This window comes from Aquarana catesbeiana, linkage group LG02 (genome assembly GCF_042186555.1).
Source record: "Aquarana catesbeiana isolate 2022-GZ linkage group LG02, ASM4218655v1, whole genome shotgun sequence".
NCBI classification, from domain to species: Eukaryota; Metazoa; Chordata; class Amphibia; order Anura; family Ranidae; genus Aquarana; species Aquarana catesbeiana.
This window is the reverse complement of record NC_133325.1, coordinates 797253548-797269776: the sequence shown is the minus strand read 5'-3', so window position 1 is coordinate 797269776 and position 16229 is coordinate 797253548. Positions and strand designations below refer to the sequence as shown.

At 45.2% G+C, this 16229-nt stretch overlaps 1 protein-coding gene across 1 annotated transcript in view; it reads right to left on the bottom strand.

Moving 5' to 3' along the window:
• POLQ (DNA polymerase theta) overlaps window positions 1-16229 on the bottom strand; it is a 117974-nt gene that overhangs the window by 77577 nt on the left and 24168 nt on the right. Inside the window, 2 exon segments of the mRNA XM_073617496.1 lie at window positions 3046-3205; window positions 8005-8227. Coding sequence (XP_073473597.1) covers window positions 3046-3205; window positions 8005-8227 — 383 coding nt within the window.

Here is a 16229-nt window from a genome sequence, read left to right as displayed (position 1 = left end):
ATAAATGGTGGTGTGGTGAGATTATCTTTCGGATGGACTTAAGCTGACCATAGATGAATGGAAAGCAGGCCGATCTTCGATCAGTGTGTGGCTGTACCTGCTCCACATCAGTTGCTTGTTTCATCGACTTCTGTCATATAGACATGCTGGACAACTTACACTGATCAGTGGCTTCAGCTGCCGATCACTATTCTGACAGCAGCAGATCCCTCTGTAATAATACAATGTCCCAGCAGGGGGCATTCCTTCATCCACTTTAAATATGTGGAGAGAGGAATCTATTTTTTTGTTGTTCTCCTGAACAAAAAAAACCCCATCTACCTGTCTATGGCCAGCTTTGGTCATCATTACTCTCAATATTTGGCCATAAGACTGTAGCTGGAATACTTTGTGGTGTTCTGCTGCCATCTAGTGGAGAAAATAGAGATAAAGATGCAGTAAAACAGCAGGATAAGGAGGACAATGTTCATTAAATTGGGTAACCCAAAGAATACATCCCCCAGATTATTCTTCCTGTTACATGTTTAAAAAAAATAAATAAAAAATAAATAAATCACCAGTAATAGTTGAAACTTGATATTCGGAGGCCAAATGTATTAGGTGCACCCGCTCATGAATGCAAAAAAGTTAATTAACATATCATAAGGCTGCAACTCAGTACATAATGGATGCAGAGTGATGAGGTTTAGTTCAACGTATGGGCACGTCGCTTTGTCTGTACATGCCGTCCGCCCGCAGTAAAATGTAAGGTGGGAAGTCGGCAAGTGGTTAAAGAATAATTACATGCACAGCATATTTGTACATAGTTACATTGCTCCACCTTGGACCAATGTAACCTACATATATACACCACACCTGGCTGATGCCCCTGGAAGAAGGAAATCACTGTATAGGTCGGCTACTTGGCATGAGCGCCATTTTGAGAATGCTTTGCATTCTTTTAAATGAATGCAAAGCATTCTCTGATTGGATGAGGTGGAGAGGTGGGCGGTGAAGTCAAAATATACACAGAATAAACGTCATCTTTAATGTCAAGGACATTTCTGGATGGCTGGATTCGTAAAATGTCTGAATGCTCAGATAATCGCTCATGACAACATCAACATACAGATATCGGGCCAAGTGCAGAAGGGGGCGTGGCCAAGTGCAGAAGGGGGAAACGGGGCCAAAAGGGGGGACGGGGCCAAGTGCAGAAGGGGAACAGGGCCAAAAGGGGGGACGGGGCCAAGCGCAGAAGGGGAACGGGGCCAAAAGGGGGGACGGGGCCAAGCGCAGAAGGGGAACGGGGCCAAAAGGGGGGACGGGGCCAAGCGCAGAAGGGGAACGGGGCCAAAAGGGGGGACGGGGCCAAGCGCAGAAGGGGAACGGGGCCAAAAGGGGGGATGGGGCCAAGCGCAGAAGGGGAAACGGGGCCAGGCGCAGAAGGGGAAACGGGGCCAGGCGCAGAAGGGGAAACGGGGCCAAGCGCAGAAGGGGAAACGGGGCCAAGCGCAGAAGGGGAAACGGGGCCAGGCGCAGAAGGGGAAACGGGGCCAGGCGCAGAAGGGGAAACGGGGCCAGGCGCAGAAGGGGAAAGGGGCCAAGCGCAGAAGGGGAAACGGGGCCAAGCGCAGAAGGGGAAACGGGGCCAAGCGCAGAAGGGGAAACGGGGCCAAGCGCAGAAGGGGAAACGGGGCCAAGCGCAGAAGGGGAAACGGGGCCAAGCGCAGAAGGGGAAACGGGGCCAAGCGCAGAAGGGGAAACGGGGCCAAGCGCAGAAGGGGAAATGGGCCAAAAGGGGGGACGGGGCCAAGTGCAGAAGGGGGCGGGGCCAAGTGCAGAAGGGAGCGGGTACACTGCCAGCAGACCACACCTCTCAGCTAAGAACAGGAGCATGAGACGGGGGGTGGGTACCAGATGACTATCACTGAATAAAGATTATCTTAACCAACAAAAAAATAATAATTCTGTGAAATGAAGATGGAGGGTCAGATTTGATGTAGACAACATGATGCCATAGGATGAGGTGGAACATGAGATTCACAGCTATCAGGTCAGCTTGGATCCCTAGGGGACGTTTCCAGCAGCTGGCTGAATCCACGCAGCAAAGAACTCAGGTTGTTCTGAAGTCAAAGAGATATTGTGGACCCAGCACTAGTGAGATGACCTGAATAAAGTGGCCATAAACCGCACCTTATATTAACCAGCAAAAGAATATTATGTCTGTATTTTGTTAAATATTAGTATTAGTACTAAACATACCATCTGTGCTCAGCTACCAGGAGTAACCCTAATAAGATTATTACAGCATCACCATTGCTCCACATAATACAATAAGTAGTCCTCCTTTGTGCCTCCATCACACAGTCATGTGACCAGCGCAGGCAAGGCTGCTGACAAGGCAGTACACAGCCTTACCTCCTGTACTGGGCCCCATCAGTTCAAAAGGGGGGCCTGGGCACCTGCTGATCAGGAGGGCCGGCTCTACGCTTATTGCGGAGACCAATCCTCTTTTGCCTCCCACTGCAACACTGCCAGCATCTCCTTCCTCGGGGCTTTTGGGGGATTGGTTCTAGCACATGCGCCTCTTGCATCTGCCGTCTGGGCCCCCCTGCTGGCCTGGCTTCCCTCCTCTCATGCCGACAGCTGCTGCGGGTACACAGGGGGGTGTTTCAGGATGGAGAGCGGGGGGGTTGGTGAATATAAAATCTATTAGCCCTGAATGAACAAAGTGAGTGATCGGTACCAATAACTCTTTTGTCCGTTCATTACTGAAGCATAGTAAACTGTTTACTATGCTTCAGTTTGTGAATGAGCAAGAAACCTCAGAGCGCTTCCAATTCATTCATCTGTGCAGCTGAGGCTACAGAGAAAAGGGACTGATGAATCTATGTCCTCAGTCTTTTCCGGCTGGTGGGGGGGGGGGGGGGCCTGTCAGGTAGGCAGCATGGGACCCCGTGATTTCTAATAGCAGCCCTAATAAGCGGAGGAGAGGGGCAACAATACCAAACTATCAACTCCTTGCTATAAGCTGCAGTTCTTACCATGCAGACATCACCAGCTCACCTGCCTTTTCCTGCCAGGCCCTCTGATAGAGGTTGTAGAACTCTCGGGCGATGGTGTCCGCCAGCTTCTCGCACCAGTTCTTGGAAGGACAGAAGATCAGGATGGCGTGACCTTCTCGTATCGTCTCATAACACAGGCTGGCAATGTGATCCTCGTCACCCTGCAGAAAAAAAAAAAAAAAAAGACATGGCGGGGTCACATCAGGCACAGAAATCTTCATATCTATAGATCTACAAAAATCTGTTCCAAAATGTAGCGTATATTCTGTCCTAAATTCAAAGATTGGCATAGTTTTTTTTTCCAGGATTTCTGTTTTTTTTTTTTTTTTTTACTGAGAATATAAAAGTATATGAAGCTGCAGGCTCTCCTTAACCCTCCATACGCCTCCCCCCCCCTCCCCCCTTTATGGCCTACCCTGCTCCAGCCACCTCCAGGCTATCCTCCCCTTCCCCTCCAAACTGTCCTTACTCTTCCATACTACAATCACATCTCTGGACTACTCTTCCCTCTGCACTGCCTATCCTGCTCCAGGCTATCCCCCCCCCCACCCCTCCAGGCTGTCCTTACTCCTCTAAACTACATTCCTGTAATACGAATGTATATCCATTATTGATTTACAAGGAACTTGGTATTAGTTATGATAATAAACTATGTTGGTTTAACCAGTTGCCGACCACTATATCTATCTATCTAGGAGATAGAGATATGATAGAGATGATAGAGATATAGAGAGATGATAGAGATGTGATAGAGATGTGATAGAGATGTGATAGAGATGTGATAGAGATGTGATAGAGAGATGATAGAGAGATGATAGAGAGATGATAGAGAGATAGAGAGATGATAGATATGATAGAGATATGATAGAGATATAGAGATATGATAAAGAGATAGAGAGATGATAGATATGATAGAGATATGATAGAGATATGATAGAGAGATAGAGATATGATAGAGAGATAGAGATATGATAGAGAGATAGAGATATGATAGATATGATAGAGATATGATAGAGATATAGAGATATGATAAAGAGATAGAGATATGATAGAGAGATAGAGATATGATAGAGATATGATAGAGAGATAGAGATATGATAGATATGATAGAGATATGATAGAGATGATAGAGATATGATAGAGATGATAGAGATATGATAGAGATATGATAGAGAGATAGAGATATGATAGAGATATGATAGAGATATGATAGAGATATGATAGAGATATGATAGAGAGATAGAGATATGATAGAGAGATAGAGAGATAGAGATATGATAGAGAGATAGAGATATGATAGAGAGATAGAGATATGATAGAGAGATAGAGATATGATAGAGAGATAGAGAGATAGAGATATGATAGAGAGATAGAGATATGATAGAGAGATAGAGAGATAGAGATATGATAGAGAGATAGAGATATGATAGAGAGATAGAGATATGATAGAGATATGATAGAGATATGATAGAGAGATAGAGATATGATAGAGAGATAGAGAGATAGAGATATGATAGAGAGATAGAGATATGATAGAGAGATAGAGATATGATAGAGATATGATAGATAGAGAGAGAGAGAGAGAGAGAGAGAGAGAGAGAGACAGAGACAGATATACACACACACACACACACACACGGGGTGTGCTGCTTCTGCTGTGATTAGTCACCGCGGAAGCGATCAGTGGGTGCCGGACAATGGATGTCCACCGGCACCCACACAAGACAGACGTCTGCCTATGTAAACCAGGCAGAGCTCAGTCCTGACAGCGGCGATGTGATGGAATATATTTCAAATAAAATCCATCACATCCAAGACCCCTTTCACACTGGAGGCGTTTTTCAGGCACTTTTGGGCTAAAAATAGTGCCTGTAAAGCGCCTGAAAAATGCCTCCCCTGCAGCCCCAGTGTGAGAGCCCGAGGGGCAAGCAGCATTTTTGGGGGTGGTGGAGGAGCGGTCTATACACCACACCTTCACCGCCTCTGCCCATTGGAATGCATGGGTAGCGCTGCCGAAGCGCCTGAAAAGCTCTTCGGCAACAGTGCTTTTAACACTTTCTTCGGCCACTAGCGGGGGCGGGGTAAAAGCGCCCCGCTAGCGGCCGAATAGCACCGCTAAAAACAACGATAAAGCATCACTATTTTTAGCTGACGCGGAGCGGCCCCAGTGTGAGAGGGCTCTTAGAAAAAAGGCCACATACAGTACACCAAAACACGGGTTAGACACATATTTATCCCTTTGATCGCCCTAGATCAGGGATATGCAATTAGCGGACCTCCAGCTGTTGCGGAACTACAAGTCCCATGAGGCATAGCAAGACTCTGACAGCCACAAGCATGACACCCAGAGGCAGAGGAATGATGGGAGTTGTAGTTTTGCAACAGCTAGAGGTCCGCTAATTGCATATCCCTGCCCTAGAGGTTTAACCCCTTTACCAGCCAGTGTCATTAGTAGGGCTGAAACTAACGATTATTTTCATAATCGATTAGTTGGCCGATTATGGTTTCGATTAAACGATTAATTGGTTAATAACCTTAAAAAGTGTGGTGTATAATTTAGTTAATATGTGAAGTTTAAAAAAAGGCAATTTATTCCTAAATATCTTTATACGCAGGGGTAAATATAAATGACCAACTATATGGTTAGGGAGTAAAATCTTTAATCCACTCTGAGAATAACAGACAGAAGAGATATACTCTATATACTATTAGAGGTTGAATCTGGACTCCGATCAAATTTTTTTATTTAAAGAAAAAAAAAAGTTCTAGACTGTTTTGCAGATTTTCAAACAGAACTGTAATATTACATGGTTTTCTGCAGCTTCTCCATTGAAGTATATTGAACCAAAAAAGCACAGTTTTGTATTGAAAAAGGTCCTTGACCCTTTCCAAATACACAGCAGCTGAAAAAAGCATAGATGTGAACGTTAAATGAACTGTAGTGCATTTCTGCAAAAAGCACCAAAAAACACATGGGTAGGAACCAGGCCTAAGACATTTAGTAACATAATGGAGTTAAAAAAAAAAATAATAATAATTCGTTTTTTTTTACTGTGCAACAGTGAAAGTAATATTTACAGTAGAGATTTGCTCTTTTTGTACTATATAGGGCTAATTTTAGCTTTTTTAACCCCATTATGTTACTGGCCGATTAATGAAAATAGTAAATGATTAATTTCATAATCGATTAGTAGTTTCAGCCCTAGTCATTAGTACAGTGACAGTGTATAGTTTTAGCACTGATCACTGTATTAGCGTCACTGGTTCCCACAAAGTGTCAGTTGCTGTCAAATTCTCCGCTGCAATAATGCTGTCCCGCTATAAAGCACCGATCACCGCCATTTCTAATATTAAAAAAAAAAAATCCCTGTATCTATACCAGGGAAATGTAATTAGCGGACCTCCAGCTGTTGCAAAACTACAAGTCCCATCATGCCTCTGCCTCTGGATGTCATGCTTGTGGCTCTCAGAGTCTTGCTCTGCCTCATGGGACTTGTAGTTCTGCAACAGCTGGAGGTCTGCTAATTGTCAGTTGCTGTCAGATGATCCTCTGCAATAATGCAGTCCCGCTATAAGCCCCGGTTCACACAGGGGCGGCACGACTTGCAGGTCGCCTCACCGAGGCGACCTGCACACGACTTCCACGGCGACTTGCAAAACGACTTCTGTATAGAAGTCTATGCAAGTCACCTCAAGTCGCCCCCAAAGTAGTACAGGAACCTTTTTCTAAGTCGGAGCGACTTGCGTCGCTCCTATTAGAACAGTTCCATAGTACAGAACGGAGCGCGACTTGTCAGGCGGCTAAGTCGCCTGACAAGTCGCCCCTGTGTGAACCGGCACTAAAGCGCCGATAACTGCCATTTCTAGTATAAAAAAAAAAAAAATCCCTGTATCTATACCATAGTTTGTGATATATAACTTTTGCACAAACCAAATCAATATACACTTATTGGGATTTTTTTTTTCTACCAAAAATATGTAGCAGAATACATATTGGCCTAAATTGATGAAGAAATTTGGATTTGTAAAAATTTTTTAGTGGATTTTATTGATTGGTTTTATAGCAGAAAGTAAAAAATACTATTTTTATATTTTTTGCAAAATTTTCGACCTTTTTTTGTTTATAGCGCAAAAAAAAAAAAAAAAAAAAAAAAGAAGAGGTGAGCAAATACCACCAAAAGAAAGCTCTATGCAAAAAAATGGCATAAATTGAATTTATGTACAGCAGTAACGCAGTGCCAGATCGCAAAAAATGGCCTGGTCATGAAGGTGAAGGGGGGGGGGGGGGTAAACCTTCCGGAGGGCAAGTGGGTAACCACAGTTAAAGCGGAGTTCTGCTTAAAAAAAAAAAAAAAAAAAATCAATAAAAGTCAGCAGCTACAAATGCTGCAGCTGCTGACTTTTAATAATCGGACACTTACCTGTCCCAGGGTCCAGCGATGCGGGCGCATGAAGCCCCGCTTGTCTCCCCCTCCTCTCTGCGGCACCGGCATTGTAACTGTGGGCGCCCGGCTGTGACTTCACAGCCGGGCACCCACTGCGCATGCGCGAGCCTTGTGCCGTGACTGGACGGGAAATCATATGGGACCTGTGATGATTGCCGAGAGAGAGGGGGGAGAGGTGATCTCCCTTTCGGTGCCGCGGTGTGCCGGGAGAAAGTGGGAGCTGGGATCCTCTAAAAAAAAGAGGGTATCCGACCCCCCCCCCAAAAAAAATATGACATGCTAAATGTGGCATGTCAGGGGGTCACTTCCCTTAAAGCGGAAGTTCCACTTTTCGGTGGAACTCCGCTTTAAATAAATCTCTTTTATTACTATACTACTTGTGTCTTGTTTTAATCATTGTATCTGAAAGGGTAAACCTATGAACCTGGAAAATAAATAAATGTAACAAGGAATTTAACCCAATTCCCATCTATATAGATTGTTCCCCCCCCCCCGCTCCAGACACCTGTTCTTACCTTCACCTGGATCAGGGGCTCAAACTCTCGCACGGGAGTCATGGTGGAATCAAACACAGTTCTGCCAATTTTGACGTGTTCCTTTAGCGGCACAGGTCGGAAATCGGTGTGATAGAGCTCTGCGTTGAGCCAGGCGGCCAGCAAGCCGAGGTTGGGTAGGGTGGCGCTCATCCCCACAATCTGAACTTCGTTCTGCGAGCCAACAGTGCTGCCATCTTTTTTCCTGCAACGTAGAATACAACATGTAAAAAGTCTAACTTTATGAAACCAGACACATCAAAACCAAATAACCCGAAAAAGCTATAAGTGTCTCTCCTGACAAAAATAAAAGTCACATGGCAGTCCTCCAAAATCTAGTATCAGGGATCAATCGATATTATTTTTCAGTGCTGATACGATACCGATTTTTCGGCCACCTCTCAGGCCGATATAATGTGCCGATATTCTGTACATTTAATTTTTTTATTTTTACACTGTCCTTTTACATTTTTTTTTTTTTTTAATCACTGAACTTTAGCCAGAAAATGAACCCTTTCATGCCTAAGCCCATTTCTGACATTTGCTGCTTACAAGTTAAAATCCATATTTTTTGCTAAAAAATTAGTTTAGAACCCCCGAAACATTATATTTTTTTTTTTAGCAGAGACCCTAAAGAATAAAACGGTGATCATTGCAAATTTTTTTATGTCACACGGTATTTGCGCAGCAAAAAAAAAAAAAAAAAAAAAAAAAAAAAAAAGACACATTCATGAATTTAAAAAAACAAAAAAACAGAAAAGTTAGCCCAATGTTTTTGTATAATGTGAAAGGATGATGTTACGCCGAGTAAATAGACAACATGTCACGCTTTGAAATTGCGCACACTCGTGGAATGGCGGCAAACTACGATACTTAAAAATCTCCATAGGCGATGCTTTAAAAAAAATGTAATGGTTACCAGGTTGGAGTTACAAAGGAGGTCTCTTGCTAGAATTCTTGCTCTCACTCTCATGATTGCGGCGATACCTCACATGTGTGATTTGAACTACATTTACATATGTAGTTTTCATATGCACCGTATGCGTTTTCTTTGTTGCACGAGCACGCTTTAAAATAAATATATACATTTTTTTTTCTTATTTATTTTTAACATCGTCCCTTTAAAAAAAAATTAAATCTAATCACTTGTATTGCTGTCACAAGGAATGTACACATAATAGGCACTTGACAGCAGGGCTGGTGCAAGAATTTTTGACACCCTAGGCGAAACCCAATTTTGACTCCACTCCCTTTGCCCTGCCCATGTATACCCCCCCACCTTTTTAATGAAGCGCCCATCAAATGCAGCCTCACCAGCACTCATCAAGTGCAGCCTCACCAGCGCACATCAAATGCAGCCTACCAGTGCCCATCAATGCAGCCTACCAGTGCCCATCAATGCAGCCTACCAGTGCCCATCAATGAATGTTTGCTTGCTTCCATTCATTCGGGAGTCGGGACACAGACACAGTACTCCGCCGCCGCTGCACCTCTGACACTATGTGCGAACGGAGTGGCGGCTGCCTGCTGATGCTGAGACTTCGTTGCTTGCTGCAGAGAGAAGAGAGTAGGAACACCAGTGGCCGGGCACCCTAGGCAGCAGTGCGTCCTAGGCGGATGCCTAGTGGTAGCACTGGCCCTGCGTGACAGGTACTCTTTATGGAGGGATCGGGGGTCTATAAGACCCCAAACCCCTCCTCTGCACTTGAAAGTATTCAAAACGTCAAGATCGACCTTTTTGAATACTTTCTATTTTTTTAGATAGTTTACTAGATCAGGTTACTAGATCAGAGACCTGAAAAAATCAGATGCTTTGTTTGGGTCTTCTGGCCAGCTGGTGGCTTGGGTCTCCCGGTAAGACGGGTGAGTCCGGGCGAGCAGCGAAAGGCAGCGGGACGTCCCCCTCCCGCTGCTTGCAATAACAGCTGAGCGGCTGCTGAGCCGCATCGGTTATTACAAGAAAGCCGGCCGTCCGCTCTAAATTACGGTACTGGGGGTGATGTCTGAAGCTGCCGGCATCACCCCGGTACAACCCTTTGAAGCAAAAAAAAAAAAAAAAAAAAAAAAATCGGTAAGTTTTGTGACCGATGCTTCAAAAAAAGTGAATATCGGCTGCACCGATAATAGGTCGACCCCCTATCTAGTATGCTTTTTTTTTTTGTTTTAGAAAAAGTTTATTAATATACACTCCAACATATGAAGTCAGCAGTTAGATGGTTACATTGTGTAATGAACAAAGCAAAAAACAAAAGCAAGGTTCACGTGTGATGTCCCAGGGGAAAAAAAAAAGTCTAAAAATAACTGAGGTATCCTAGAGGGTCATAATACCTGAAAACATGTCCATACATAGAACCCAACATATCTAAACAAAAGCTTTTGTAATCGAGAGTCTCCCTATTCGGGAGAATGCAATGCGAGGAAAAAAAAAAAGTAATATCAGGGTGGATTATATTTAAATCAAGTCGATTTAAATCACTATTAAAAAGGCTCGATTTAAATCAACACAATTTGAATCATAATTTTTAAAGAGCAACTGTCATCTCTGTCCCGCAGCGGCTCCTCCTCTGACCCCGCTGTTGGCTCCTCCTCTGACCCGCTGTTGGCTCCTCCTCTGACCCGCTGTTGGCTCCTCCTCTGACCCGCTGTTGGCTCCTCCTCTGACCCGCTGTTGGCTCCTCCTCTGACCCGCTGTTGGCTCACCGACAGTCCCATTCACTTTAATGGGACGGCTGGTGATGTGGCAGTGACACAACAAGGTGAGGGACGTGGCGGCAGCAGGTGAGTGGATGCCCGCTAACAGGCGCTGCCATGATGGATCTGAAATGACAGGTGCTCTTTAAATGCTTAAGGACTTATTCTTGCTGGGAGTTAGAATCTTTAAAATTTGCAAACAAAATGAAGGTTTCCTATTTAGAATAAGCTGTCAGGTTAATAAAACAGTGATATCAGAACCGAGTCAATCGTACAGTTTGTAGTGTACAAAGATTTGCAAAACAATGGGATAAAAGAATATTCCTGAGCGTTGTATTATCTCGTGGTTACTGTGAAATTGTGTGAATGCATTAATGCAGTGCATGTTTTCTCAGCTTGCAGAGCTTGGATTCACTGAATGAGTTTACCAAAAAAGTAAATATTGCAGAATACACAGCCTCATGCTACATAAAGAAAGTTTGATGCAGAATAAACTAAAATTATTAATGTATCTTAAATAGAAAAAACTATCTATAGATAGATTTGTATTCCAAAAGCATTTTATTAAAATAAATTTGATTAAAAAAAAAAAAAATAAGAAAAAAAAAAATAGGATTTTTTAAAACAGCTTACCTGTAAAATCCTTTTCTTTCGAAGGACATCACGGGACACAGAGCCACAGTAATTACTGATGGGTTATATAGGTATCACTGGTGATTGGACACTGGCACACCCTATCAGGAAGTTCAACCCCCTATATAATCCCTCCCCCTTGCAGGGATACCTCAGTTTTGTAGCCAAGCAATATAGTGTATTAGAAGAGGGGTGGGACCTCTGTGTCCCGTGATGTCCTTCGAAAGAAAAGGATTTTACAGGTAAGCTGTTTTAAAAAATCCTATTTTCTTTCTCGAACATCACGGGACACAGAGCCACAGTAATTACTGATGGGATGTCCCAGAGCAATGGTACCTGAGGGGGGGGGAACCACGACCAAGTAGGGTGCAATCAGACCTGAGGACCCTGTACTGCTGCCTGCAGCACACTACGCCCAAAGGCGATATCCTCATGCCTTCTCACATCCACCTGATAGAATCTGGTGAATGTATGGACTGAAGACCAGGTTGTGGCCTTGCAGATTTGAGCCATAGAGGCCCGGTGATGCACTGCCCAAGAAGCACCAATAGCCCTTGTGGAATGTGCCCTGATCTGAAACGGAGGAATCTTCTGTTTCAAACCGTAAGCTTGAATGATCAACTGTCGAATCCATTTAGAAATGGTAGCTTTTGACGCTGCCTGTCCTCTATTGGGACCCTCTGGCAGCACAAACAAAACATCCGTCTTGCGGATCTGAGTAGTTGCCCCTAGATAGGCCTTAACTGCTCTTACTACATCCAACGAATGTAGAGATCTCTCTTCCGGAGAACAGGGATCTGGAAAAAAGGAAGGTAGAACAATGTCTTGGTTTAAATGAAAATCAGAAACCACCTTCGGTAAAAAACTAGGATGAGGGCGTAGTACCACTCTATCCTTGTGTATAATCAAATAAGGCTCCTTACAGGAAAGAGCTGCTAATTCTGATACTCTTCTAGCAGAAGAGATGGCCACCAGAAAAATTAATTTCCTTGTCAACAAGACCAAAGGAATCTGACTTATTGGTTCAAAAGGCCGTTTCTGTAACACAGCCAGGACCAAATTCAAGTCCCAGGGGTTTAGGGGCGCTTTAACCGGAGGATTAAGACGCATCACCCCCTGCATAAAGTTTCGGACCAAAGAATGCGAAGCAAGTGGCCGCTGAAATAATACTGATAAAGCAGAGACCTGGCCCTTGATGGTACTCAAGGCCAGCTTCATCTCTAATCCCATCTGTAGAAAATCAAGGATTCTACCTATGACATATTTCCTGGGATGCCAACCTCTGGATTCACACCAGGTTATATAAGCTTTCCAGACTCTATGATAAATCATCCTGGAAGCTGGCTTCCTTGCATTAATCAAGGTAGATATGACAGGACCTGAGAGCCCACGACTCTTCAGAACGTGGGTCTCAATAGCCAAACCGTCAAATTTATCGTTTGTAAGGCAGGATGGAACACTGGACCTTGAGATAACAGGTCTGGGCGTTCCGGTAGTGTCCACGGGGAACCTACCGTCATCCTTACTATTTCTGCATACCAAGTCCTTCTGGGCCAAGCGGGGGCCACCAGAAGTACCGACTTCCTTTCCTGCCTGATCCTGCGAAGGAGTCGTGGTAGTAGCAGAATAGGCGGGAATGCGTAAATCAGTGAGAACCGATGCCATGGAATCACCAACGCATCCGTCCCGCATGCAAGAGGATCTTTTGTCCTTGCCACAAATCTGTCTATCTTTTTGTTGAATCGGGATGCAAAGAGATCTACATCTGGAACCCCCCATCTTTGGCATATGGCCCAAAAGACGTCGGGATGCAGAGACCATTCCCCTGGAAGTAACTGCTGGCGACTTAGATAGTCCGCCTGCCAATTCTCTATTCCCGGGATGAAAACTGCCGATATGCATGGCACATGCATCTCTGCCCAGACTAAGATCTGGTTCACCTCTTTTTGAGCAGCTCGGCTCCGGGTGCCTCCCTGATGATTGACATAAGCCACTGCTGTGGCATTGTCGGACTGGATCCTGACCGGACAACCCTGTAGCCTGATAGTCCAGGCTTTTAGAGCTAGATGTATCGCCCGGATCTCCAGAATGTTGATGGGTAAGGTCCTCTCTGTCTTGGACCATACTCCTTGGACCGCAGCCTGTTCCAGAACTGCTCCCCAACCTGACAGACTGGCATCTGTTGTTACCACCGTCCAGGTAACCGGTAGAAAGGATTTCCCCTTCTGCAGGTTTTCGGGTATGAGCCACCAATTGAGGCTCTGACGCACCGCATGCGACAGGTGCATCGGAAAGTCTAATGCCTGAACCTTCTTGTTCCAGGTCGACAGAATACTGTGTTGCAGCATTCTTGAGTGAAACTGAGCATAGGGAACTGCTTCGAATGAAGACACCATCTTCCCTAGTAGCCTCATACAAAGGCGGACTGAGGGACCCTTCTTGGTCCTTACTGTCAGAATCAGCTCTCTCAAAGCAGTGATCTTTGCCTGGGGTAGAAATATTTTCTCCTGGCTTGTATGTATAATCAGACCTAAATATTCCAGTCTTCTTACTGGTTTTAGGAAAGACTTTTCTAAGTTGAGGATCCAACCCAGGTGTTCTAGATACCTGACCGTGGTCCTCAAGTTTCCATTCAAAGAGGCTACCAACCGGTCTATCAAGAGCAGGTCGTCTAGGTATGCTATGACAGCTATACCCTGAGCCCTTAATCTGGCCAGAGGAGGAGCCAAGATCTTTGTGAACACTCGAGGTGCAGTGGCTATCCCAAAGGGCAGAGCCATAAACTGGAAATGGCGCCCTCCTACCTCGAAGCGCAGAAACTTCTGATGAGCAGGAAAAATGGGCACATGCAGATATGCATCTCTGATGTCTATTGATGCCAGAAATTCTCCTCCCTGCAGGGTGGGAACTACTGTTCGAATTGATTCCATGCGGAAGGATTGAATCCTTAGGAATCGGTTCAGATCCCTTAAGTCCAAAATGGGCCTGACATCCCCATTTGGCTTTTGGACCGTAAAAAGGTTGGAATAGAAGCCCAATCCCTGGTCCTTTGCGGGAACTATCATAATGACCTCCTGCGACAAAAGTCGCTCTAACGCTAGAAGGAGCGACTGCTTCTTCTCTGGGTCTCTGGGAACATTTGATCTGAGGAACCGAGGAGAAGGGAATTCCTGAAACTCCAGCTTGTACCCTAAGGTTACCGTGGAGACTACCCATCTGTCCTGGAAGTCCTCCTGCCAGAGCTCTGAGAATTGTCGCAGTCTTCCCCCCACTCGAGTGAGCGGGGGCGCCCCCTCATGCAGAGGTCTTAGTGTTTTGCCTAGTAGGCTTCTTTCCCCAGGACTTCTTTTGTCCCTGGGGTTGACTCTTGTCTCTGGACCCCGATGGAGGCAGCCGTCGAGACTGCCTGGAGGCTGAAGCCCCCGGCGCTGGGGAAAGAGTCCGTTTGAAAGAGGGACGCTTACTCTTCTTCTTGACAGGTAAGAGAGTGCTTTTCCCACAAGAGGTTCTCTTGATATAGTTATCCAAGTCCTCTCCAAACAACCTTGCACCACGAAATGGAAACCCAGCCAGTAGCTTCTTACATGGTGCTTCGGCTGACCAATTTTTCAACCATAGGATTCTACGTATATGCACCAACCCCAGTAAAAGACGGGAGGTTTGCACGATAGAATATCTAATGGCGTCAACCACAAAGCATAAGGCCGCTGGAAGGTTAGCAAACCCCTGGGCCTGCTGTTCAGGTAATACTTTGATGACCTGCTTAACATGGTCTCTTAAGTATTGACAGACTCCAATCGCTGCTATTGCAGGTTGGGCCACTAATCCTGCTAAGGAGAAAACATCCTTCAATAGGGATTCCATCCTTTTATCTACAGGATCCCTGAGCATCTGAGCATTGTCTACAGGACAAGTCAGGCTATTATTTATTGAGGAAATGGCGGCATCAATAGCCGGAATTCCCCACATTTAAATAAACTTTTCTTCCATCGGATAAAGTGTTGAAAACTTTCTCGGCGGAAAAAAACGTTTGTCTGGGTGATCCCACTCAGAATAAATAAGCTTTTCAAGTAAAGTATGAACAGGAAAAGCATGTGCTGCTTGGAAAGGTTTCAGTGACCCCAAAGCAGAAGAGGATTCTTTAGCAGTTTCAGGTATGGGCAACTTAAATGTGGAGCGGACCAATCCAGTGAGGATCTGCACTAAGACTTTCTCCTCTTGGGAAGTCGCAGAGGGTCCCTCTCCACCTGAATCCTCCGAAGAGGAATCATCCATCCCATCCCGATCCTCTGAAAGGGATTCATCTCCTTTATCCCAGAGCTCCTCTGTCTGAGGGTCTTGGGGAACAGAGGAAAGCCTAGTGCGTTTTCTTCCACTGAGTGAAGACGTAATCACGGCCATTAATCTTTCCTCTAGACCATTAATGGTTGAGGAAAAAACCTCTTGTGTAATATATACAGGGGCTGAAGTGCCAGAAGCAGGTGTAGCCCCTGACCCCGATGGCTCTCCCTGGCTAGCCGTCCCTGGTCCATCTTTAGGGGGGAAGGATGCTGCCGACAGGGGGCCCTCAGAACCTGAACGAGATCCCCTAGTGTCTCTGGTTCCTGGGGTGCTTGAACCTCTTCTACCCATAGTGCAAAGCAACAAGGTGTGAGGTATACAAATGAACACTGTCCGCTGAGCGATGTAGTCTGGCTAAAAGCCTTGCTACCCAATGCTCAGTCTGGTGTTACTTCAGTAAATGCTGCCTAGGAGAATGCCTGTGTCCCACCTTACATGCGACCGTCAGCTCTGTGTCTCTCAGAAGGCTGAGTGCACCTGTACAGAGTGCCTCTAATAGCCTGCAGCTGGCCTGAGTGGGAGTCTAAACACTCTGTGCTGAC